General features: G+C 36.6%; 1 protein-coding gene across 1 annotated transcript in view; it reads right to left on the reverse strand.

The window, feature by feature from the left end:
• Window positions 1–387: 387 nt before the first annotated feature.
• Window positions 388–26,121, reverse strand: part of LOC117084947 (keratin, type I cytoskeletal 18-like) — a 147,128-nt gene continuing 121,394 nt past the window's right edge. The window contains exon 2 of the mRNA XM_033213337.1: window positions 388–891. Coding sequence (XP_033069228.1) covers window positions 388–891 — 504 coding nt within the window. The remainder of the gene's footprint in view (window positions 892–26,121) is intronic.

Here is a 26,121-nt window from a genome sequence, read left to right on the forward strand (position 1 = left end):
TAAAACAGAGATCATAAAGCTGACAAAGCATACTCTGTGGCAATAAAATACCAAAATTATACAGAAGACCTAAGACCATGCAAGCCAGGGTTAAGTTACACGGTACAAACCATAAAATCTTTTTTTTTCTTTTTTTTGACCTCTGAACTTTTTATTGGCCTCCTGCTCCCCAAAAGGTACCCGGTTTCTGCTGGCTTAATGTCTCAGAATTTTGGTGTCATTGGTCTCAGACACCACTTTGCCGTCCACTATCTGGTGTGTGGTGGTCTTTGGAGGGTTTGCATGGAGTTGCTGCTGTCCAGGCATCACCAAAATTAAAGTCCTCGCTGTCTTCCAGCAGGTGGCGGTAGGTGGCGATCTCAGCCTCCTCTAGCTTGACCTTAATGTTCAGCAGAACCTCGTACTCCTGGGCTGGTGCTTCCCCTCTGCCCTGATCTGTGTCAGCGCTGGCTTCAGGTGCCGCAGGATCCTGCTGAGAAGCTCCATCTGCAGAGCATAGGGGGCCTCCACCTCCCTCAGGCTGGTCTCCAAGCTGGACTTCAGATTTCTCATCAAGTCCAGGTTGATCTCCAAGGACTGGACTGTACGTCTCAGCTCTGTGAGCCTCATGTCAACAGCTCCATCCTCAGCAGACTGTGTGGTGACCACTGTGGTGCTCTCTTCAATCTGCTGAGACCAGTACTTGTCCAACTCTTCTTGGTTCTTCTGAGTCAACTCATGGTATTGGGCCAGGATGCCTGCCACGATCTTGGCAAGTTCTTGAGATTTGGGGGCATCTACCTCCAGGGTCAACCCAGAGCTGGCAGTCTGGGCTTGTAGACCTTTTACTTCCTTTTCATGGTTCTTCAGGAAGAGCAGTTCCTCTTTGAGAGCCTCAATCTCTGTCTCCAGCTACAGATGAGAGACATTGTTGTCATCAATGACCTTGTGGAGCCCATGTGAGAGACAGGACTAGCTGGATTTCCTAGGCCGACTAAGAATTCCTAAGCCTAGCTGGGGAGGTGATCTCATCCACCTTTAAACATGAGGCTTGCAACTTAGCTCACACCCAATCAATCAGGTAGTGAAGAGAGCTCACTAAAATGCTAATCAGGCAAAAACAGGAGGTAAAAAAATAGCCAATCATCTATCGCCTGACGCCACAGTGGGAGGGACAATGATGGGGATATAAACCCAGGCATTGGAGCCGTCAATGGCTACCCTTTTTGGGTCCCCTCTCTTTGTATGAGAGCTCCGTTTTCACTCTATTAAATCTTGCAACTGCATACTCTTCTGGCCCGTGTTTGTTATGCCTTGAGCTCAGCTTTCCCTCACCGTCCACCACTGTTGTTTGCCACCATCGGAGACCCACCACTGACTTCTATCCTTCCGGAGCTGGCAGGGTGTCTGCTCTGCTCCTGATCCAGTGAGGCACCCATTGCCGCCTCCAATCAGACTAAAGGCTTGCCATTGTTCCTGCATGGCTAAGTGTCCGGGTTTGTCCTAATCAAGCTGAATATTAGTCATTAGATTCCACGGTTCTCTTCCATGACCCATGCCATCTAATAGAGCTATAACACTCACTGCATGGCCCAAGATTCCATTCCTTGGAATCGGTGAGGCCAGTAACCCCAGGTCAGAGAACACAAGGCTTGCCACAATCTTGGAAGTGGCCCACCACCATCTTGGGAGCTCTGGGAGCAAGGACCCCCAGTAACAGTAACATTCATAGCTATTGGGTTTCTCTGATGACGTGGCCTGTTAACTAGGATCTCAGTCATATTTCAAAGACTACTGTTACTTCTAGAATCCTGTATTGCTTTAGGAACTTTGTTGCTTAGCAGTTCATTCAGCCAAGGAGTTATTGCTAATTCAGGCTAGGCTGCTTCACTCTCTTGTTTCAGATATTCTTCCAGGAAAACCAGCTAGAACTTCACAGATAAAGTCAATTTTTGTGTGGGAAATTTACATCTGTAGAGTCTTTTAGTACAACCAGCCAGGTCTCCCTTTCTAAACTTTCCCCTGCATCTGGAGAGATTAACTAAGAGCCTGACACATTTAACGTCTGAAAAGAGACATTTCTCATCTATTCCGTCTGAAGACTGCTACATATGAAGCTTCATCTACATAACAAGAACCCTGGCCTCCAGAACCCTCCCTATCTTAATTTAACTCAAGCATTTTTTTTTTCTATTGATGCCAAGTCTTTAGATAAAGCTTAACTCATTCAACCAATTGCCAGTCAGAAAATCTAAATCTACCTATGACCTGTAAGCCTTCCACTTCAATATATCCCACCACCTTAGGCCAAACCAATGTATGCTTTACATGTATTGATTTGTAATTTTACCTGCAATTCTTGTCTCCCTAAAATACATACAACCAAACTGTAATCTGACCACATTTGGCACACTTTCTCAGGACCTTTTGGACTGTTCTTTTGGACATGGCCACTCATATTGCCTCAGAATAAACTGTAAAATATTTTACAAAATTTGATTTTTTCATTAATAGGCCTTAATAAAACACAATAATGTTTAATTTACAAATAATTAGAACTGAGGATTTTACTTCTATTCTTAAAATGATAACAATAATATGAACTACTGACTATAAGTTTTTAAGGTTTATCCAGCTTATATTGCTATATGAAATGAATTAAAGAACTAAATAAAGAAGAAACATCTAGAATAAATTTAAAAGGTAAAACCATAATTGCAAAATTATAACTGAGATGAGATCTCAGTGAAAGAGATCTGACCCAACCAACTCCATGCTGCTTTTTTTTAAGAGTAAAAGCAGTATTTATTAAATACCTGTTGCTTGATTTGCAAATTAGAACTCCATTGTTTGTTTGATTTCCTAAGTCCCACAATATAAATGATTATGTATAAAAAAAGAAACATTTTTCCGTTTTTCTTTTATATAAATTAAACCAATTTTTATTAACTTGGTGCAATTGTTTACATTCATTTTATGTATACATATGTTTATTTGCATAGTTTTAATCAATGGTTAATATGTCATTAATGTTTTCATTTATATATCTTATCACAAACTGATTCCATTTTTTTAATAACATTAAGAGATTTTTTTCATATATATATAAGAAAAGTAGCATTGCAAAAACAAGTCAAACAAACATACAGGTACAAGTTTTCTTTTCTTTTCTTTAATTTTACTTTAAGTTTCGGAATACAAGTGCAGAACGTGCAGGTTTGTTACCTAGGTGCCATGGTGGTTTGTTGAACCTATCCACATGTCATCTAGGCTTTAAGCCCTGCATGCATTAGTTATTTTTCCTAATATTCTCCCTTCCCTCACCACCCACTCCCAAACTGGCCTCAGTGCATTTTGTTTCCCTCTCTGTGTCCATGTGTTCTCATTGTTCAATTCCCACTTACAAGTGAGAACATGCGGTGACAGGTTTTTTGTTCCTCTGTTAGTTTGCTGAGGATGATGGTGCTTCCTGCTTTATCCATGTTCCTACAAAGGACATAATCTCATTCCTTTTTATGGCTGCATAATATTCCCTGGTGTATATGTATCACATTTTCTTTATCCAGTCTATTATTTATGGGCATCTGAGTTTTTTCCATGTTATTACTATTGTAAACAGTGCTGCACTAAACATAGGTGTGCATGTGTTTTATAGTAGAATGATTTATGTTCCTTTGAGTATATACCCAGTAATATGGGTGTATATAAATGCTGAGTAAAATGGTATTTCTGGATCCAGATTCTTGAGGAATCAACACACTGTCTTAGATGGTTGAACTAATTTACATTCCCAACAACAGTGTAAAAACATTTCTATTTCTCCACAGTCTCTCCAGAATCCATTGTTTCTTGATTTTTTTAATAATCACCATTCTGACTGGCATGAGATGGTATCTCATTGTGGTTTGGATTTGCATTTCTCTAATGATTAATGATGTTGAGCTTTTCTTTTCCATATGTTTGTCAGCCACATAAATATCTTCTTTTGAGAAGTGTCAGTTTATATCCTTTGCCCACTTTTCGATGATGTTGTTTGTTCTGGTAAATTTGTTTAAGTTCTTTGAAGATTCTAGATATTAGACTTTTGTCAGGGGGAAATTGTAAAAATTTTATGCCTGTTCACTCTTATGACAGTTATATTTTTTTTTCGTTTGCTATGCAGAAGCTCTTTAGTTTAATTAGATCCCACTTGTCAATTTTGGTTTTTGTTGCAATTGCTTTTGGTGTTTTAGTCATGAGCTCTTTGCCCATGCCTATGTCCTGAATGGCATCGCCTAGGTTTTATTCTAGGGTTTTATGGTTTTGTGTTTTATATTTAAGTCTTTAATCCATCTTGAGTTAATTTTTCTATAAGGTGTAAGGAAGGGGTCCAGTGTCATGCATATGGTAGGCCACTTTTCCCAGTATCATTTTTTGAATAGGAAATCATTTTCCAATTGGTTGTTATAATCAGGTGTGTCAAAGATCAGATGGCTGTAGATGTGAGGTGTTATTTCTGAGGTCTCTGTTCTGTTTTGTTGGTCTATATGCCTGTTTTGGTACCAGTACCATGTTGTTTTGAATATTGTACCTTTGTAGTATAGTTTGAAGTCAGGTAGCATGATGCCTCCAGTTTTGTTTTTTCTACTTAAGATTGTCTTGGTTATAAGGGCTTTTTTTGGTTCCATATGAAATTTAAAGCAATTTATTTCTAATTCTTGGAAGAATGTCCATGGTAGTTTGATGGGAATAGCATTGAATCTACAAATTACTTCTGGGCAGTAGGGCCATTTTCACAATATTGATTCTTCCTATCCATAAGGATGGAATGTTTTTCCGTTTGTTTGTGTCCTCTTTTATTTCCTTGGGCAGTGGTTTGTAGTTCTCCTTTCAGAGGTCCTTCACATCTGTTTTATCTGTATTGCTATGTATTTTATTCTCTTTGTAGCAATTATGAATGGAAGTTCATTCATGATTTTGCTCTCTGCTTGTCTATTGTTGGTGTGTAGGAATGCTTGTGATTTTTGCCATCAATTTTGTATCCTGAGACTTTGCTGGTTATTTATCAGCTTAAGGAGTTTTTGCGCTGAGATGATGGGGTTTTATAAATGTTGAATCATGTCGTCTGCAAACAGAGACAATTTGACTTCCTCTCTTTCTATTTGAATATGCTTTATTTCTTTCTCTTGCCCAGTTTCCCTGGCAAGAACTTCAATACTATGTTGAATTGGAGTAGTGAGAGGGAGCATCCTTGTCTTGTGCTGGTTTTCAAAAGGAATGCTTCCACTTTGGGCCATTCAGTATGATATTGGCTATAGGTTTGTCATAAATAGCTCTTATTATTTTGAAATATGTTCCATCAATACCTAGTTAATTGAGAGTTTTTAGCATTAAGGAATGTTGAATTTTATCAAAGGACTTTTCTGCATCTACTAAGGTGATCATATGTTTTTTCCATTAGTTTTGTTTATGTGGTGGATTACATTTTTTGATTTGTGTATGTTGAACAAGGCTTGCATCCCAGGAATGAAGCTGACTTAATCAAGGTGGATAAGCTTTTTGATGTGCTGCTGGATTTGGTCTGCCAGTATTTTATTGAGGATTCTTGCACTGATGTTCATCACAGATATTGGCTCAGAGTTTCCTTTTTCTGTTGTGTCTCTGCCAGATTTCTGTATCAGGATGATACTGATCTCATAAAATGAGTTAGGGAGGAGTCCATCCTTTTTAATTGTTTGGAATAGTTTCAGGAAAAAAAAAAATGGTACCAGCTCCCCTCTTTGTACCTCTGGTAGAATTTGACTGTGAATCCATCTGATCCTGGGCTTTTTTCAGTTGGTAGGCTATTAATTACTGCCTCAATTTCAGAAATTATTTGTCCGTTCAGGGATTTGACCTCTTCCTAGTTTAGTCTTGGGAGGGTGTATGTGTCCAAGAATGTATTCATTTCTTCTATAGTTTGTAGTTAATTTGCGTAGAGGTGTTTTTAGTATTCTTTGATGGTAATTTGTATTTCTGTGAGGTCAGTAGTGATACCTCCTTTATCACTTTTTATTGTGTCTATTTGATTCTTCCCTCTTTTCTTCTTTTTAGTCTAGCTAGTGATCTATATATTTTGTCAATTATTTTTAAACACAGCTCCTGGATTGGTTGATTTTTTGAGGGGGTTTTCATGTCTCTATCTCTTTCATTTCTGCTCTGATCTTAATTATTCCTTTTCTTCTGTTAGATTTTGAATTTCTTTGCTCTTGCTTTTCTAGTTATTTTAATAGTGATATTAGGATGCCTATTTGAGATCTTTTTGATGTGGGCATTTAGTGCTATAAGTTTCCCTCTTAACACTACTTTAGGTGTGTCCCAGAGATTCTGGTATGTTGTCTCTTTGTTCTCATTGGTTTCAAATAACTTTTTATTTCTGCCTTAATTTCATTATTTACCTAGGAGTAATTCAGGAGGAGTTATTCAATTTCTACTTAGTTATGTGGGGTTTTGTTTGAATTTATTAATCTCGAGTTCCTATTTGATTGCACTGTGGTTTGAGAGACTGTTACAATTTCAGTTCTTTTGCATTTGCTGAGGAGTGTTTTACTTTCAATTTTGTGGTGAATTTTAGAATAAGTGCCATGTGGCACTGAGAAAAATGAATATTCTGTTGATTTAAGGTGGAGAGTTCTGTAGATGTCTATTAGGTCCAGTTCTGTAGATGTCTATTAGGTCCACTTGATCCAGAACTTAGTTCAGGTCCTGAATATTCTTGTTAATTTTCTGTCTCATTTATCTATCAAATATTGACAGTAGGGTGTTAAAGCCTCCCACTATTATTATATGGGAGTCCAAGTCTCTTTGTAGGTCTCTAAGAACTTGTTTTATGAATCTCGGTGCTCCTGTATTGGATGCATACATATTTAGTAAAGTTAGCTCTTCCTATTGAAATAATCCCTTCACCATTATGTAATGCCCTTCTTTGCCTTTTTTTCTTTGTTGCTTTAAAGTCTATTTTTTCAGAAACTAGGATTGCAACCGTTGCTTTCTTTTACTTTCCATTTGGTTGGTAAACTTTCTCCATCCTTTTATTTTGAGCTATATGTTTCTTTGTACTTGAGATGAGTCTCCTGAATACAGCACTCCAGTGAGTCTTGATTCTTTATCCATTTTGCCAGTCTATCTTTTAACTGGGTCATTTGGCCCATTTACATTTAAAGCAAATATTGTTGTGTGAATTTGATTCTGTCATCATGATGCTATCTGGTGATTTTGCACACGAGTTGATACAATTTCTTCATAGTGTCATTGGTCTTTATATTTTGGTGTGTGTTTGCAGTGGCTGTTACTGGTTTCCTTTTTATATCTGATGTTTCCTTCAGGATCTCTAGCAATACAGGCCTGTAAGTGACAAAATCCTTCCGCATTTGTTTGTCTGGAAAGGATTTTATTTCTCCTTCTCTTATGAATCTTAGTTTGACTGTATATGAAATTCTGGGTTAAAAATTCTTTTCTGTAAGAATGTTGAATTCACCCCCATTCTATTCTGACTTGTTGGGTTTCTCCTGAGAAGTCCACTGTTAGTTTGATGGGCTTCCCTTTGAAGGTGACCTGGCCTTTCTCTCTGGCTGTGCTTAACTATTTTTTTTTTTTTTCTTCATTTCGGCCTTGGAGAATCTGACGATTACGTTTCTTGGGGTTAATCTTCTTGTGGAATATCTTAGTGGTTTCCTCTGTATTTCCTGAATTTGAATGTTGGCCTGTCTTGCTAGATTGGAGAAGTTGTCCTGGATAATATCCTGAAGTGTGTTTTCCAACTTAGTTTCATTCTCCCTGTCTCCTTTAGGCACTCAAATCAATCATAGGTTAGGTCTTTTTACATAGTCCCATATATTTTGGAGGTTTTGTTCATTCATTTTCATTCTTTTTTTCTGTAATCTTGTCTGCATGCCTTATTTCAGCAAGACAGTCTTTAAACTCTGATATCCTTCCTTCTGCTTGGTTGATTTGGCTATTGATACTTGTGTATGCTTCATGAAGTTCTTGTGCTGTGCTTTTCAGCTCCTTCAGGTCATTTATATTCCTCCTTAAAGTGATTATTCTATTTAGAAGCTCCTGTAACCTTTTATCAAGGTTCTTAGCTTCTTTGCATTGGGTTAGAACATGTTCCTTTAGATCAGTGTAGTTTGTTATTACCCACCTTCCGAAGCCTACTTCTGTCAATTTGTCCATCTCATGCTCCATCCAGTTCTGTGTACTTGTTTGAGAGTTGTTGTGATCATTTGGAGAAAAGGCACTCTAGCCTTTTGGATTTTCAACGTTTTTTCATTGATTCTTTCTCACCTTAAAATAGTTTGTCTAATATTGATCTTTGAGCCTACTAACTCTTGGATGGGGATTTTGTGGGCAATTTTTTTGTTGATGCTGTTGTTGTTGCTTTCTGTTTGTTTTTCTAGCAATAGTCAGGTCCCTTTTCTGTAGGGCTGCTGAAGTTTGCTGGGGGTTCACTCAGGCCCTGTTCATCTTGTTCACTCATGCGCCTGGAGATGTCACCCAAGGAGGCCGGAGAACTGCAAAGATGGGTGCCTGCTTCTTTCTCTGGCATCTCTGACCTTGAGGAGCACCAACCTGATGCCAGGAGGAATGCTCTAGTACAGAATGTCTAACAGACCCTGCTGGAGGGTCTCACCCAGTATGGTGGCATGGGGAGCAGGACCCATTTCACAAAGCAATTTATCCCTTGGGAGAGGAGGTTTGCTTTGCTAGGGGGAAACCCGTTCGTCTGGGCTGTCCAGATTCCTCAGAACCAGCAGGAGAAAAGTCTAAGTCTCCTGGTCCTTCGGGGCTGCAGCCACTCCTCTCCCTAGGGGCTCAGGCCCAGGGGGATCAGAGTTCTGTCCCTAAGCCCCTAGCTGGAGTTGTTGGAGTTCCTGCAGGGAAGCCTCACCCAGTGATGTGGGATTGGTAAAGGTCAAGCCTGAAAAGGCACTTTGTCCACAGTCTGCCACAGTTGGTGTATTGGGCTGTGGGGAAAACCTCTTGGGACCACGCTGTCCAGACTCCCTGGCTCCACCAGGGAAAAGCATGGCTTGGAGCTATAGAGATGGCTGCCCTGTTCCCCCACCTTGGGAGCTTAGTGTGTTAGGTGGCTATCAGTCCCAGTGTTGGCTGCTCCCCTCCCATCAGGAGTTCGGCAGGCTTAAGCAGATTCTCGTTTAATGGTTGTTGAGAATCTGCGTGGCTCCATGGCTGGGACCCTAGGCCCTGTTGGCATGGGTCCACAAGTGGTATTTTCCTATCCGTGGGTTATACAGTTCCATGGGAAAAAAAAAGGATGTCTTCTCCACTCACTTACCACCTCCCTTGACTGAGGAATGGGGCCTCTCTTGCCCCATGTGGCTCTCAGGTGAGCTGTCATACGACGACACTGATCTTTCTTCTTCTCTGTGGGTCACGCCAGCCACCTAGTCAGTTCTGACGACAGAACCTGGATAGCTCGGTTGCCGGAGCAGGATTCACACTCTGTTATGGTTCTTTTCAATGGGAGCCTCAGATTGCCACTGCTTCTAGTCAGCCATCTTGGCCCTGTCCTCCCATCTTGCTTCTGTTAATAACCTCCACCAGTCCTTGTTCATTCTAAAGGTAGTTTTATACCCAACTAACTTTGGGAGAAACTTAGTTTATAGTTTAAAACAAAGACAGTAACAGTTCTTTCCCAAAACAAACCCCCTTCTTACCCAGGGACTAAACTGCCTTTGTAGGACTAACAATTTAGCCACAAGATTAGAAATTATGGTTTAGGAGTCATGCAGCTCGAGGCTACAAGATTCTGACCCTCCCCTTATTGCTCCTGGGATTAACATCACTATTATAAAACCTAAGATCATCGTTTGAGATATTTTACAGACCCTCCACTTGATGGATCACCTGGCACCACCAGATCAATAAACTGACTCATGTTGATAGTGATAGGAGACAGGCTAACACCTAGAAAAATAGGGGCGGGTCCCGAGTAAAAGTCCACCTTTGAGCCAAAGTATCCTGGTCTACTGGTTCCAGATAAAATACATGACCCAGAGTGAGAACTTCTGTTCCTTTTTGCCCACCCTTTCCCAATTCTTGTTTCTGAATAATGCTTTTTAACCAATTGAAAGTTACCTTTTCTTGTACTACCTGCAGCCCACCACCTCCCATCCTATGCCTATAAGAACTCCCAGGCTCAGCCACATTGAGAGAAATGATTCCACCTTCCCATCCCCTCTCTGCTAAAAGCTGTTTGATTGGTCAATAAAATTCTCCATCCTCATCCCTTCAATTGTCAGCATGACCTCCTGACAAGAGCTCAGAACAACCAAACACAGGTACCTAGAAAGACTGTAACACTGTCCCTCTGCCCTCGCCAGAATAAGGCAACCACCCCATATCATAGGAGCGGCAGTGGGTCTGAGCCAGTCCCAGTGCCATGGGTCAGAATGGGATGTGGGGATGACTGAACTGCTAACACGCCACGATCTCTTGAGCTGCAGATGGCAGAACTAAAATAAGTAAATCGCACACTGCAATTCTCTATTTTGGGCTTTGGGGTTGCAGACACCCCTGCCTGTTGGATACTTCCATGTTGCCCTCAGGGTGATACGCCTGATCTTGCTGTGGGTCCTGCATCGAGCCTACTCATGCAGCACTCTGAGTGTCAGCACTCGGAGTGGCTGGCTGGATCCTGCACTCACTCGTTCACATGCTCCCTCCCGCCAGGGACTGAGCACACAATCACAGTGGCTGCAGCCTGGAGCACAACCCAGAGGTTGCCTGGGTAGACAGGAGCTCCCTGCTGTGAGCCTAGCAAAACTTTGTGTCAATCTGATCTTTTGACTCCCACCCAGGAATTACTCAGTGCAAGAGGAAAGCTTTAACTCCCTATAATTTCATCTCCAACAGAACCAATCACTCCTGACTCACTGGGCATCCCCATCCACCAAACTATCTTTAAAAACTCTGATCCACAAATGCTTGCTGAGACTAATTTGAGTAATGATAAAACTCTGGTCTCCTACACAGCCAGCTCTGTGTGAATAATTCTTTCTCAATTGCAATTCTGCTGTCTTGATAAATCATATCTGTCTAGGCAGTGAGTAAGATGAACCCATTAGGCAGTTACAAAGGCTTCTTGGGAGGTATCCATGTCACTTATACAAACACAAAGTGAACTTCAAATTTAAACTATCTTGGAAGGAGAAAATGAAATATTATGTAAAATTTATAAAAATTGATAAGTCAAAAGGTCTTTAAGTCTACATCTCTAACTTTCTGGCTTGTTTTTTTGCCAGTTCAGGTAGGCTCTGTTATATCTTTGTTGATTCCTGGTACTTCTTGGTAATTTAAGAGGAGATGCTTTATATAAAGCAAAATCATCTTTTTCCTTCAAATGCTTTATTTCTTATGGGAGTTTATTGTCTGGATGACACATATTCATAACATACATTATGTGAAATATGAACTACTCCAAAAATACATATATATTTTTTTCCCACTGTATACAAATATCTTTTCTTTAGAACCCCATGAACTGTATTGTATTATTTTCTAACATCTTCAACTTATTTTACACTGCTGATGAGCAGTGTAAATTTTATTTCATCTCTAAAATTAAATCAAAAGCAATTAATTCTTTAAAATATTTGCTGCATTTAATTATACCAAAAATATTTGTGGATTGCAAAAGGCACCTCCAAAGTTAGGTGCAATTCAATTGACCAATTTATTAACATAAAAATGAATAGAAACAGACACTTTGTATCTTTATGTGCACACTATCTAACATTACTCACTTTATCTTTTTTATGACTACACTTAGGCAAAGATCAGTGCCCATTTTTGTGTAGATCAATGCTCCCTTCATTTTTAAACATCAACCTTAAAGAGAAAATGTTGAGTCATAGTGATATTTATTGTCACCTTAGTGGTTTAACATATAAAATTCATTTCAGAGTAGTTATGCACACAAATTTTGTTATTATTTTATTAACATGTACATTTCTTAGAGTCTAATTTTTAACTCTGAATAATCAATAACAGATTAACACTGGCCTAAATTGTATATATTTCTTATCATTGCAATTGAAGTCATCATATTATATGTTACCTCTAGATTGATCTCTTTTGTTCTGAGGACATTCACAGTTATTTGTATGCATAAATTAATAACTGAATATGTGTTCTGGTTTTCTCAATGACTGATTCATGAAGGAACTTGGAAACCCCTGGGATATTACATTGAACTAATGAATTTTTCATTAGAGGTCCTTTTATAAACTTTTTATCTCTTGAGTAAATACTTAAGTTTAAATCTAGCATTCACCAAGCAGCTTACTGTTCGTTCTTATGTTAATGAGAAGGCTAATTGCAAATTTCCCTAGGTAATCTCAATGTCAATTATTCATGAATCACTGACAACAGACATGACATTTTCAAATGACAGCTTTCAATCCTTTTGTTTACAAGTTTAAATATATGCAGGGTGATATAAAAGACTTCAAACACTAAAGTTGCCAAAAAGTAAGTTTAGAAGGAAAGATAATAACATTTCAGCAATCAGAATACCTTATATGTTGGTTTTGAATTTATTTATGATGAACATAATTTGTAATATAAAGGACTTTAAGGGGAAAAAGGAAACACTATTTCAAGTTTCTCTTTAATTACCTTATTGAATTGGTGATCTTGAACGAAAAATATTTCATCCTAAAAATATTCCATCTAACTGATATGTGATGTGTGTGTGCCTGTGTGTGTGTGTGGCTTTTCTTCTGAGTAACAAATAAGATTATAAGATTAAATTGCAATACAAATTAATACAAGAACACTAAATGAAATTTGTCTTTATGATATTTTCAAGTCTTTTCTCTAAATAGTTGATTCTTCTATAGCTACTGAGTTGTAAATGCTTCTATTTGTGGCATCTGCTTATACTCATGTTGATATATTTATATCATGGTATGTCATTTTGAAAGATAAATTTATCTGTAGCAATAATTGTTTACCATAGCCATTCTAAATACTTGCATTTCTCTGGGACAATGTTATGTTTGCCACTCACTGTCTCTAAGGTTTCCTGAGTTCTCCAGGATATTCTTAATAGTTTTATGGTCTAGAGCCTTCTAGAATTGAGTTTAAAATTTGTATTCTATAGTTTTGCATTTTTTTTGGCTCAGGTTCTTTTTTCTTTCTTAGAACATAATTAGACCAGGAGGCAGAGTTTTTCTGGTCCCCATTTCAAACATTCAGATCATCCTAAAAATATGAGTCCATTGACTTGAACTGCCAACCCAGAATGTTTTTAAAAACATTATATTTAACCAGCATTTATTTGGCATAGTGTGTGTGTGTGTGTGGTGTGTGTGTGTGTGTGTATGTGTTTATGTGTCGTGTATATGCATGCATTTATGCAAAGGGTTCCTCCCAAATATTTTGTCATATTAATTATAAATTCAAATAATATTAAAAAGTTATTTCAATGGTCTTTATAATGACAACTAAGGAAAAACAGAGTGTGTGAAAAGACACAATTACAACAAATTTAATTTAAAGTTCTCAGTTGTCTTGATTTGAGATTTTAGAATGGGACAACACTTGATTCCATAAAATGGAACAAGTGTTCCTATCAGTTAAGCAAAGGAGGTTAGCTTTATAGACAGAAACATTACAGAAGAATGCAGAAACAAAGAGCAAAAAGCAGATTGGTCATTTTAGAGTTACTCTCCTTATAAGGCAGGGGCAAGAGAACAATAACTAACAGCAAATTACTTCAGGTTAAGGATTAAAACCAAGAGAACTTCATTATCATGCAGATTGACACTGATCTGTTTATTAAATTAGGCTGTTATTGCTCTCTCTCCTGATTTCTCAAAAGGTTCAGTTTCGGTTTGATGACATGGAACTTCTGCCTGAGTGACTCCATTTTGATTTTTAGTTTGATCTGTTGGGACCCAGTGCAGAAGCTTAGTCCAAAGCAATGGCCTCCTATAGTTTTTATTTAATACTAGTTTGATACCATGATAAGAAAAAAAAATATTTTTCAAGTTATAAAAATGTTTAACTGAATATTTTTTAATGAGACAAAATGGGAAAGAATATTTCTGGTAAAGATTAAATAAAATATTAAAAGTCTACCCTGGACCAGGCATGCTGCAACCAGCTTCTGCCTTGGGCAGTGGTATCTGGATGAGAGGAATGCTGTTGTGCCCAAAGTCTAAGAGACAGCAGCTATCTCACTGTTCTCAGCCCAGTGATCAGGGGCGTGTCATAGCTTGTTTGTTTCCGCTGTCAGTGGCCTAGTGAAAGGGGTGGTGTTACAGCTCTGGGCTGGGGAGCTCTGAGGTCTGGGCCCTCTGAACTTTCACCACTCTTCACTCCCGTAGTCTGGTCACTGCCTACAGCTCAGCAAACTGACTAGGGACATGTTATAGACCTTTTCATTTCTGATGTTCAGTAGGTCTGGGTTCCTGTCCCACAACCAAGAAAAATGAGGTTACATAGACACTGGAGAGTGGGCAAGGCAGGGAAAAATTTTAAGTGACAGAAGGAAAGCCCTCAGCAGAGAAGATGCCCAAGAGTGGGTGGCCCTCTGGGTGAGAAGGGACCTGAAAGCAGGTGGCTCAACATGTGGCTTAGTCAGGGGTTGTTATAGGTGTGGAATAGGGGAGTGTTTGCTGAGTAGTTCATGGGCAGGCCTGGAAAAAGCACCATTTGATTGGCTATAAGGCATCAATGAAGTTCTCATTCAGGTCAGTCATGAACTCCATCCGGAACTGGTAGTTGGGTTTTCAGGTTTCAGGATGTTTTGGGCTTGAAGATCAGGTTTCACTGAGGACCTGCCTTATCTGTCTAGGAATTTGTCTGTCTCCTGCCACTACCAAAATGTTAAATAGTAACTTATGTCCTCTAAACCCTGTATTTAGCCATATTTTCATTAAGCATTTGCTTAACCCTGTGTTTTCCTGATTTTAATTTTTGTTTTCTGCTATTTATGGTCTTCTAGCTTTTCCCATTTTAAGTTATTAGTGAAGCATTTTTTTCAGACCTTTATTATTATACTTTTAATGCCACTGCCATTTTATATACACAAAACTAATGTTTTAGATATTTTATATAATGATTTTTTTTAAGGGGAAGAGAGATGTAGTTTTTAACTTACCATTCAAAAAGAATAGCAAAAACATATAGCTAAATGCCTACCATATTCAAGATTAGAATCATTCTATACTTGAATACTTTATATACTTTGATGGTTACATATGACTGTGTCTTTCTAATAATATAGTGAGACTTGGAGAGTTTAAAGAACTATCCAAAAGTCCCATAGCTAATAACTGTATGAGTATGTGTTCAAATCGTGACCACCCTAAAAACAATGACTATGTGCTTGCTTTCTTGTTCTCATGCTGGGTAAACTGAATAAAGCTTTCTTATACAGGAACCCATACCCAAAATGCATGTCTGATTCTCAATAACAGCATAGCAAATTAATCAAATCCACTATTTATTTAGCCCACTTAATTTACTCAATTCAGTATTTCAACATAATGCTTTTTACTCCAACTATACCAAACAACTTTCTAATTTCTAATTTATCCCCATGTTTCATACTTCTGAGCTTTTCTATAAAAACCTCAAGAGGAAAGATCATTTGTCCTTTGTATATCTAATATAACTCACCCTAAACTTTCTGGCATGTCACCAAAAACAAACTCACTCTCCTATAATATGTATATAGATTTCCATTATCTACCTAAATCTTACTGCCTTGTGTCCTGGAGTTGACTTTTGTTGTTGTTGTTGTTGTTGTTTTTTCGGAATCTTTCTTAGAGAGAAAGGTCTTTATCTTGATTGACTTTGCAGCTAGACTGCATAGTATTTCATACACAGTGGCCTTCAGTAAGTTTGTGTTGAATGAATACATAGATTGTGCTGCTGTTCTTTGTCACTCATTTCTATCTGTAGCCATATTTACAAGTTATCACAGTCTATGCCACTTTCCTTGTTACCCTGGGTATTTAACAATGCCTTACATTTGTCAACCACATGACAAATCAACTGGGTATATTAATGCTACAGCATTAATCTGGCATTATTCTTGTTCTCTGCCTCTTGTCTCAATGCTGCACTTTCACTCTGCCCAACTGCTTGTTAATAATTCTCAGAGCTTTGGGGAATGCAACCTTTGGCATAGAACCACAGTTTTAATTATCTCAGTCTTTACATTAATGGTCTTCCAGGGAGTGTTCAATGACCACAGAGCTACAAGTTCATGCATTCTTCAGTATGTATATTCTATTTGGATTTATGAAACACATTGGTCATCCAGACCAGAAATCAAAATGACCAGCATGGTTACTATAGCATCTCTGATGGTAGAATATTAAAACAAAAGAGATTAAAGTGAAAAATTAAGACACTTTTTTTTATCATATTCTTCTTATTTCTCCTTAGAAACTGAAGTATATGCATAGTTATACATATAAACACTCTCCTTTACCTGTAATGCATCTTGAATAAAGAAGTACTGCAAGTGAGTGATGTGTGTTTGTGTATGTGTGGGCTTATTTGTGCATTTTGTTGCCCCATAGTTGTGGCTTTTGTTTAAGTACAAAAAGAAATGTACATGTACTCTGAAGGAAAGTAATGGACTCATTCTGATTGCCACATTTCTCTTATTTCTCTGAAACGTGATTTATCTTGTTTCAGTCTTCTCTGTTACAAGCAGTGTATGAAGTGTTATTTATCAAACTGTTACCCTTATATTAAAAGTTCTTTAACTATTTTAGTAGTAATCTAGCATTATTAGTAGCTTTAGTAGCATTATTAGTTTCATGAAATATAATTGAGTTGGGATTAGTATATTTAAGTGGTTGAGTATATGGATAAGGGATCAGAAAGAACCTAACTCAAATGTCATCTCCGAAGCTCAGATGTGGTGTGTCTTTGGGAAATATTCCTGAATTCTACTTGTTTTCTCATCTGACTCAGTGAGAGTATTATAATAGAAATCTTCATATTAGGCAACCTCAGTGAAACATGAAAACAATCCAAGGGAAACTCAGCCAGAAATCATTGTAAAGAAAACAAATTCCAAATGCTGACCCTGTATTGCATCGCTCTCCTCTCCCTGCATATTCCCCCAACTCTTTCCTAAAATTGATCTGGTGGAGAAAATGCTAGTGATTAAGGCCCCATGGGCTTTCCTTTCTCATCTCCTCTTTCACAATTTCCTTTCTTACACCTTAGAAGAGATGTATTTCCTGACCCATATGGAACCTTACCAGGTTACATTGCTTGGGTGAAAAAACTGCAGGTCATGAAAACAAATAGCAGAAAATACTGATCACTCCTTTGATGGAAGCACCAAGTTTGTCCCTATGTGTTTACATTAAGAAATGCATTTAAAATAAGACTTTACTTTTTTATGTTTAATAATCATTTACCCAAATTTGTACTATATTTATATATTCGCATATTTAGATCCAAATAGTTATTATGAAGTTCAGTGTTAGAAAGAAATGTGTATGATTGAAAATTCAACAATGTTAATTGTAATTCAGATAGATATTTGTGTTTGATATTGTTTGGATGTTTGTAACCTCCAAATCTCATGTTGAAATGTGATGCCCAGATCTGGTGGAAAGTATTAGATCACGGGGGCAGATCCCTCATGAATGGCTTAGCACCAGTCCCTTGTTGATGAGTGCAGTTCTTGCTCTATTCGTTCGTGTAACATTTGGTTGTTTAAAAGAGTGTGGCACCTTCCCCCAATTCTCTCTCCCACTCTCGTTATGTGATAATGCTTCCCCTTTGCCCTCTGCCATGATTGGAAGCTTCTTGATGCCCTCACCAGCAGCAGATACTGGGGCCGTGGTTGTACAGCTTGCAAAATTGTGAGCCAATTTAATCTCTTTTCTCTATAAATCACCCAACCTCATGTATTACTTTATAGCAATGTAAGAGTGAACTAATACAGTATTGTAAAATAGGTGATATAGTGATTGATATAATTTTCAACCATACATATAATTAGTACAAGAGAATAAACTTCTGTGAGAAAAAGTGTTAATATGATTTAAAGAGAAAATTAAGGCATAAAATTGTTAATTGCTAGCAAAGAGCTTTTTGTTTATTTTTTAAAATAATAATTGGCATCAAATTACTATGGTATTTATATTTCATTGGATACATTTAAAACAATGTCATATATATATTTAATTTGCTCATAGATTTGCTGCTACAGTTACATGATGTAATGTGTATAAAGTGAATAGCACAGAACCTTAACACCTATTACATACTCTAATATGCTAGTTACTATTTTTAAAATGTAAACTAACTATAGTTAATTTTAGAAGAAATAATGTGAAATGTAAAAAAGACATTTAAGTATCATCTAGTAATGTCACAAAATAAACAGTACTGTTTTCCCTCAGTTGAACATATTATTAAAAAACATGTAGACCAACCTTTTCGCACCAGGGATCCCAGTTGTCCCCAGCCTTTTTGGCACCAGGGCTCAGTTTCATGGAAGACAATTTTTCCATGGATGGTGAGGGGTAGGAGTGGTTTTGAAATGAAACTGTTCCACCTCAGATCATCAGGCATTAGATTCTCATAAGGAGCACACAATCTAGATTCCTCACATGCACAGTTCACAATAGCGTACATGCTCCCATTAGAACCTAATGCCACTGCTGATCTGATAGGAGGCAGAGATCAGGAGGTAATGCTGACTCACCCACTGCTCACTCCTGCTGTGTGGCCCAGTTCCTAGCAGGTCACAGACCAGTACTGGTTCATGGCTCCAGGGATGGGGACCCTCCATGCAGACTACATATATTGTGAATAATAATCATCTTCAAAGTATAACATTAATCATTTCTATTTGCAAACTTGTAATCACAAAGTTATGTGAGTATTGAATATGTATGTTTTGGTCTCCCCAACACCATCTACCTCACACATCTTAAATATTATTTCCTTTTTACTTAAAGAAATTGTCATCCTCAACTACTTCCAGAAGTTTCAGGTGGAGCTGTCTATTACAGCCCCATGATCACCACTCTGTGTCCTCACTTTAAGAATTAGAGTCTCCATAATATTTTTAAATCTAGAGATATGCAAATGACCCAAACCATATTAACTTATATCCTCCCTGGGAGTTTTTAAGTGGGGTTGATGTATCAATGTTTCTTCATATTGCTATAAAGTACTACCTGAGACTGGGTAATTTATAAAGAAAAGAAGTGTAATTGGCTCATGGTTCTGCAGGCTATGTAGTAAGGATGACTGAGAATCATCAGAATCATGGTAGTATGCAAAGGGGAAGCCCACATTGTACCTGGTTGGAGCAAGAGGAAGAGAGTAAAGGGGAAGGTGCTACACACTTCTAAACAACCACATCTCCTGAGAACTCATTCACTCTCATGAGAACAGCAAGGGGATATTACATGGCTACTTTAATTCCATTGTCTTCAGATGGCTGTGTGTTAACAGCTCAGTTAGCCCCTTGCCTTTTGTCATGGGGTGACTGCCTTCTGCTGGCGAGGACAAAGGGCTGGTGGGACTACCTTTCTGGGTACCCACACTTATTGGATCCTGAGCTCTTGTCCGTGTTCAAAAAGAACGAGATCACATAGGGACTTGAAGAATTGTGAAGGCAGAGAATCATATTGAGCAGTGGAAATGGCTCTCAGTGGACAGGGGAGCTGGAGAGGGAATGGGAAGAGCAGATAATCTTCCTCAAAGTCAGGTCGTCTTCTCCTCCAAGTCCAGTTGTCTTTTCCCCAAAGCCAAGTCAACTCTCTTCCCCAAAGTCCAACTGTCTCCCCACTCTATCAGCTGAGTATGGGGAATTTAAAAGCACAGGATGGGGACAGGGCAGGCTGTAGGTAGCTTTGGAAAGGGTAACATTCAATTGGTTATAAGACATTATTCAGAAAGAACCAATCCAGAGAAAGCAGGCAACAGGAATAGAAGTTTTCACTTTGGGCCGTGGGTTTTAGGCTACTTTGGCTTGAAGGTGGAGTTTCACTGGGGACTCATCCCTGTCTGCCTAGGCATTCAGCTGCCTCCTGCTGTTTTTAATATTGATGTTAACATGTTCTTCAAACTTCTGTAAATGCCTGGATATTGTCTGAGAGAGCCTGACCAATAGAAGGACCGTTGTGAAATATTTTGCAGAAACCAGGGAAAGACCCATAGGAAAAAAAATGATTTGGTGTCAAATTTTAATTTGAAATTGAAGTTATCATCACTTAATTAATCATGACTAATCAAAAAGAAATCTTTGTCCAGTTGCAAAGGTTAAACCTAAAGAATGACTGCTGACTGGAAGGACTGTGAATATTTAGAATGGCAGATTATTGTGGTTATTTCCAAGGAGACATTAAAGAAAAAAAATTAAAAATAAACATAGGAGACTATTTCTCATATAAAGGCATATCATTGATTCAGAGGACAAATAACAACTGACTTGTAAAGTACATACTAGAGTGAAGTGTTTATGATTCAAGGTAAAGTATTTAAAAGTGTGGTAATCTATAGGACACTTTTTCTCATTTTGCCACCATTGCAAATCCAGATGAATGAAATCCTTTTTCTGAACAAAATCAGTTTAAACAAAGGACAGGCCACTTACCTATATACATGAAAAGTAATAAAACTGCCATTCGAGTAAAAAAGTTTTCAGCCATAATGCCTATGCTGTGAAAAAAACAGTTATAAATGTGAAGTAAAATGTACTAAATTTTCTTTATTAGGCAGATACAATGAATAATTTTTTTTTCACTTTCTTTACTCTTCTAAAAGGGTTTACTTGAAAACTGAGGTAAGTAATGGAAGTGCATTCCCTTCCTCATGGAATTTGCTGAAGAACCTTATTACAGATGCTACAAATTTTAGTGTAAAATTTTGGTTAATCATATAAGATAATGTTTCTTAACAAGAAAGACTTAACATGTATTATTAACCTGAAGCAAATGTTTAGACAATGTATTTATGCTGAGAGTAATATAAAACATTTAGGACCTGAATTATACTTTAAAATATTGGCTACTATTTATCTTATCTCTTATAATACTGTTCAAGTACTCTTTATATTTTATTTTGTTTGGCAATATTTCATATCATTTTGCTTCAGAAATACAATATCCTGAATATAAAAAATCTAGAGCAATAATGTTCCTGCGAGATACAGAAAACAAATCTTAATAAAATAAACAATAGATAAGATATACAACATTGTTAAGGAAATACTTACCTTTAGAACTTGATCTAATAACCCCCCATTATATGGAACAATACATTATCATGAAAGTATAAGAATTAATTTTACATCATCCTATGTTACAATTCTAATAATAGCCTGTTATGGGCAGAAAGTCTTGGAATTACAACTGTAAAGTTATCATGACTTTGTAGTCTTAGTTACTATGTTAAAAGAAAAAAAAAATTATTTGTACGAGTTTGCTAGGCTTGCCATACAAAGTACTGGGCAGTTTAAACAACAGATATTTATTTCTCACAGCTGTAGCGGCTAGAAGTTCAAGCTCAACATACTTGTAGGTTTGGTTTCTCCTGAGGCCTGCCTTCTTGGCTTGCACATCACCATCATCTTGCCGTGTCTTCTCATGGTCTTTCCCCTGTCCAGGGGCATCCCCAGTGTCTCTCTTTGTGCCCTAATACCTTCATGTAGGAACCCCAGTCAGATTGGACTATGGCCCACTCCGATGGCCTTATTTAAGTTTGCCTCTTTAAGGGCTTTATCTCCAAATACAGTCGTGTTCTAAGGTACTGGGATTAAGAGCTTCAACATACCAATTTTTGGGGATGCAATTTAGTCCATAAAAATATCCTATGTTGTTTGTATTTAGGATACAAATTGTCTTAATTGTTTCTTAGATATATCTTCAAAACTGTGATAACAGAGAGAAAATGGCAGATAGTATTGTCAAGCATCTTCTAAGATAATTTAAATTTCTTAGAATTTTATTTTTAAAAATCTCACCTCTTGCTTAAGTATTTATTTTAATGAAAACAAGAGAAAAAAATTAGAAAGAAGCTAATGAAGTGTCATGATCAGTGGAAAACAAAGGAACAACAATTTTTTCCCCCACCAGTATTATATTAGATTTTTGGCTGTACACCCTTATCAATATATTGTGTTATCAGTCTTGTTATCTTATGTTACTCTAATGGGTATATAGTGTTATTGCATTGCAATTTTAGTTTTTATTTCTCTAAAGACTTATGATATATGTACTCATGAACTTATTAGCCATTCATTAAGTATTTTGTTCAATATTTTTGTCAGTTTTTCTTTTTGTAATTGAGCTGCAGAAGCTGTTTATATGTTCTCCATAAACATCCTTAGTAAGAAATAGGTGTTACCAATGTTTCTTCAAGTCTATAAATTGTACATTTATTTTCTTAACATTTTATTTTGATGCACACAGGTTTTCGGTTTTTACATTTGATGAAATCTAATTTAGAATTTTTTTCCTTTTATTTTTGTGTAAGAAATCATTGTCCATATTTAGGTTGCAAAAATATTCTTCCATATTTTATCAAGCAGACTTATAAACTTTTATATTTAGATCAAATATTAATCTGATAGTTTTTTTTTTTCAGTATGGTATGAGTTAAAGATTGAGGTTTATTTTTATCCATGGAAATATTCATTTTTTAAAACCACTATATGTCAAAATATTTACTTAGATTTAGTGTTATTTTAAAATATATTGTTTACTATTTGAAGGTTCCCTTATATTAAGGTTTTATTTTCTGATTAAATTGTCATCTATTTAGTGTAGAGTCTGAAGTAGTTTTCTCTGACTGTACTATATATCTTAATATGCCCTCATTTTGCCTTTATTCAGGAATTCTATCTTGGACAGCTATAGAAGTCTTATAATGCTAGCCTTTATTCTCGATAGTATGCCTATGCTAGTTCACTGCTTTTTAAATGTTAATGTGGACTGGAAATTACTGGGAACTTCTTTTTTTCTATTTAGAGTTCTCAAAATAAAATAAAATCTATGGACACAGCAAAATCGAAGATAGTAGGTAATTATGATGCTTACTATGGTCAGAATGCATCCCAGAAAATTCATGTGTTGGAAACTTAAGCCACAATTTTGGGAGGTACAGTCCTTGGGAAATTGTTTAGGTAATGCCTTCATAAGCAGACTAATGCTGTTATAAAAGGGTTCAGTGAAGGGAAATTTGTCCTTTTTAATCTCTTTTATCCTTTCCACCATGTGAGAACATATAAATAGTATTCTTTCCTTCTGGAGGATGCAGTGACAAGGCACCATCTTGGAAACACAGATTGGCCTCCCTTCAGAAAGTGAACTGCCACTACCTTGATCTTAGATTTCCAGCTTCCAGAACTATGTGAAATAAATGTCTATTTTTTATAAATTACCAGATTTTTGGTATTTTGTTATAGCAGCACAAATGAACTAAAATAGTACCTAATTCAATCATTGAACTGCTTGGATTTCTAGAGTGATAATTTTGAGTCAACAGAAGGAAAAATGAGTTGACAGTGCAAAAACAATAATGTTTGCATAAACTCTTAATGAATATTTATTCAAAGAATGTGGCAAATAGTATTCCTCATCTTTATGGGGTTTTTAATAACTCTCACAAGGAGTTTTAATATAAAAGCCTAGCCTCAGGAAGAGCTCTTACAATTTTAAGTTCAATGCTTCAGTTTATGTTAGAAATTGACAAAGTAGATATAATACAGAGGATAAATTCCCTGGAAATTATGCAGTGTTAAAAGAAAAAGTTAATGAATGTATTGATGCATTAATAAGACAAGAAATCTCAATGTTTGTTACCTTAAAAAAGAGTATTTTTATATCATATCACTCTAGAGTGGAATGTAATATGGTTTGACCCCACCCAAATCTCAACTTGAATTGTATCTCTCAGAATTCCTACCAGTTGTGTAAGGGACCCAGGGGAAGGTGATTGAATCATGGCCGCCAGTCTTTCCCGTGCTATTCTCGTGACAGTGAATACATCTCACCAGATCTGATGGATTTATTAGGGTTTTCTGCCTTGGCTTCTTTCTCATTTTCTCTTGCTGCCACCATGTATGAAGTGCTTTTTGCCTCCTACAATGATTCTGAGGTCTCCCCAGCCATGTGGAACTGTAAGTCCATTTAAACTTCTTTTTCTTCCCAGTGTTGGGTACATCCTTATCAGCAGTGTGAAATCGTGCTAATACAGAATGTGCCCTAAAATCATACATATTTGACTCAGAAAAGTTTAGTTCCATATTATGTCTTACACTCAGTGTTGCTTCAAATTGATCAATGTTAATTTTTCATCTCTTTTCAGTGGATGGCATATATAAAATATACATGACTTTTCTCTAAGTCATTGTAGAAGATAGTGTTTCTTTCAACTGAGGGAAACTGAAATATATAATTTTTCTTTTTTTTTCAAATTCAACTTTTCTTTAGTTCTAGAGATTTTAGTAGCTCGATTGTGGTGACATTAAGAAGTTGATGAGGATCCCAGTTGTACATCCTCTTTTCAAACAATGGAGTTTTCTTTTATTATGGTTATAGATTGAACTGCCACAGCCATTTTCAATGAAGAAAATGGTAAAAATAGAGTTTAAATCCCGCTAAAATAGATTGTTTTAGTGTTTTTTAACTCCACTAGTTCATGAACTTTGACTATATGGTTCAGCTGGTTTGTGGAAACCAATCCCAATTCTATTTTTACCAGGTGTAAAATATCCAGAGGTAGAAATATCCTGCTGCAGCTTTCAAAATAGATTAAACAAGCAAATATGTCTACAATAAAATAGCATGCAATTTAAATTTACAACCAAATAATAAAAGCAAATTTGCATTAAAGAAAATGTACATTTAAAAGTTTGCTTTTGAGAATCAGTTGAGATTAAATTATGTGCAACATTATGTATATTATCCATATATTATGTCTTTTAGTTTCCTCCAAACCTTTGGATCATCTTTATTTTGTGGAAGTTGTGGTATTGCAGGATGTAGACCCAAGACATAGTCTAATGATCACATTTACAATTTGGGTATTTCAGTTAAATCATTCAACCTAGATCCTTTATTTCATTAACTGTAAGAAAGGAGGAAGCAATAGTTTTCTTACTTATTTTTTATTATTTTAGAATTATGAGGATTTCTTTAGAGAATAGTACTGAGGATGTGTAAACACAACACAAACCGTGGACTCTCATTAATGTTATATCAAAACTACATTAAATAAAATGATGTTATCTGAAGACCTGCTGCATTTAATCGTGTAACTAATAATTGTTACTTTCCCCACAAATGAGTTATATTCCTGCTGATATAATTACTTTTATTTTAAACCTGGGCCATTAGCTTATATTATAAATTCAAGGATAAATTTTCCGTTCACTGTTTAACAATTATGACAACAACAAATATTTCTTGATTACTTGCCCATGGTTAAAATAAAGCAATTAGATTTCCTTGATATTGTTACATTAATTAAACTCTTATTTCCTTTTCTCAAAAATTTCATTATTGGAATTGGAGAATGATAAAGTATTCTGTTATTCAAAAAAATCTTTGTTAGCACCAATTGAGTAAAATAGAACTTTAACCTAGCAACATTTGAAATAATAAATATCATGCTAATAAAGCCATTCTTTTAAAAATCATTTATTAAGTCTAGTTTTTAAAAGGTGTTAGACAAAGAATCTCAGTTTAAGATGGATCAAATTAAATTCCTACAAACAAATAGATCAGAGGTAGGGAAAGAAGTAGAGACGGAAAATCATGTTGCACAGGTGTTCGTGGATAAAATATCCACAGGAGTACTAAGTAAAATACTCTACATTTTCCTCTGTGATTCTGGTTGAAAATAGTAGGAATAAGTAAGTCAGAAAATTTGTGTGAAGAATCACAGATATTTAATTCTGAAGCTTTTTTTTTTATTCAAAGCAGGGATTTGTGAGAGAGTCAAGAATTACATGTGTAGGGATTTGCAAGAGAGTCAAGAGTTGTGTGCATATATACATATGTGTTTAGGTGTCTGGGCGACGTGATCCTTCTTAAAAAATAAGAAATTAGATTTTAGATGAGAAAATAGACTGGGACATAATTACTGATAGTGTGA

This window comes from Trachypithecus francoisi, unplaced genomic scaffold (genome assembly GCF_009764315.1).
Source record: "Trachypithecus francoisi isolate TF-2019V2 unplaced genomic scaffold, Tfra_2.0 Lachesis_group1, whole genome shotgun sequence".
Lineage (NCBI taxonomy): Eukaryota > Metazoa > Chordata > Mammalia > Primates > Cercopithecidae > Trachypithecus > Trachypithecus francoisi.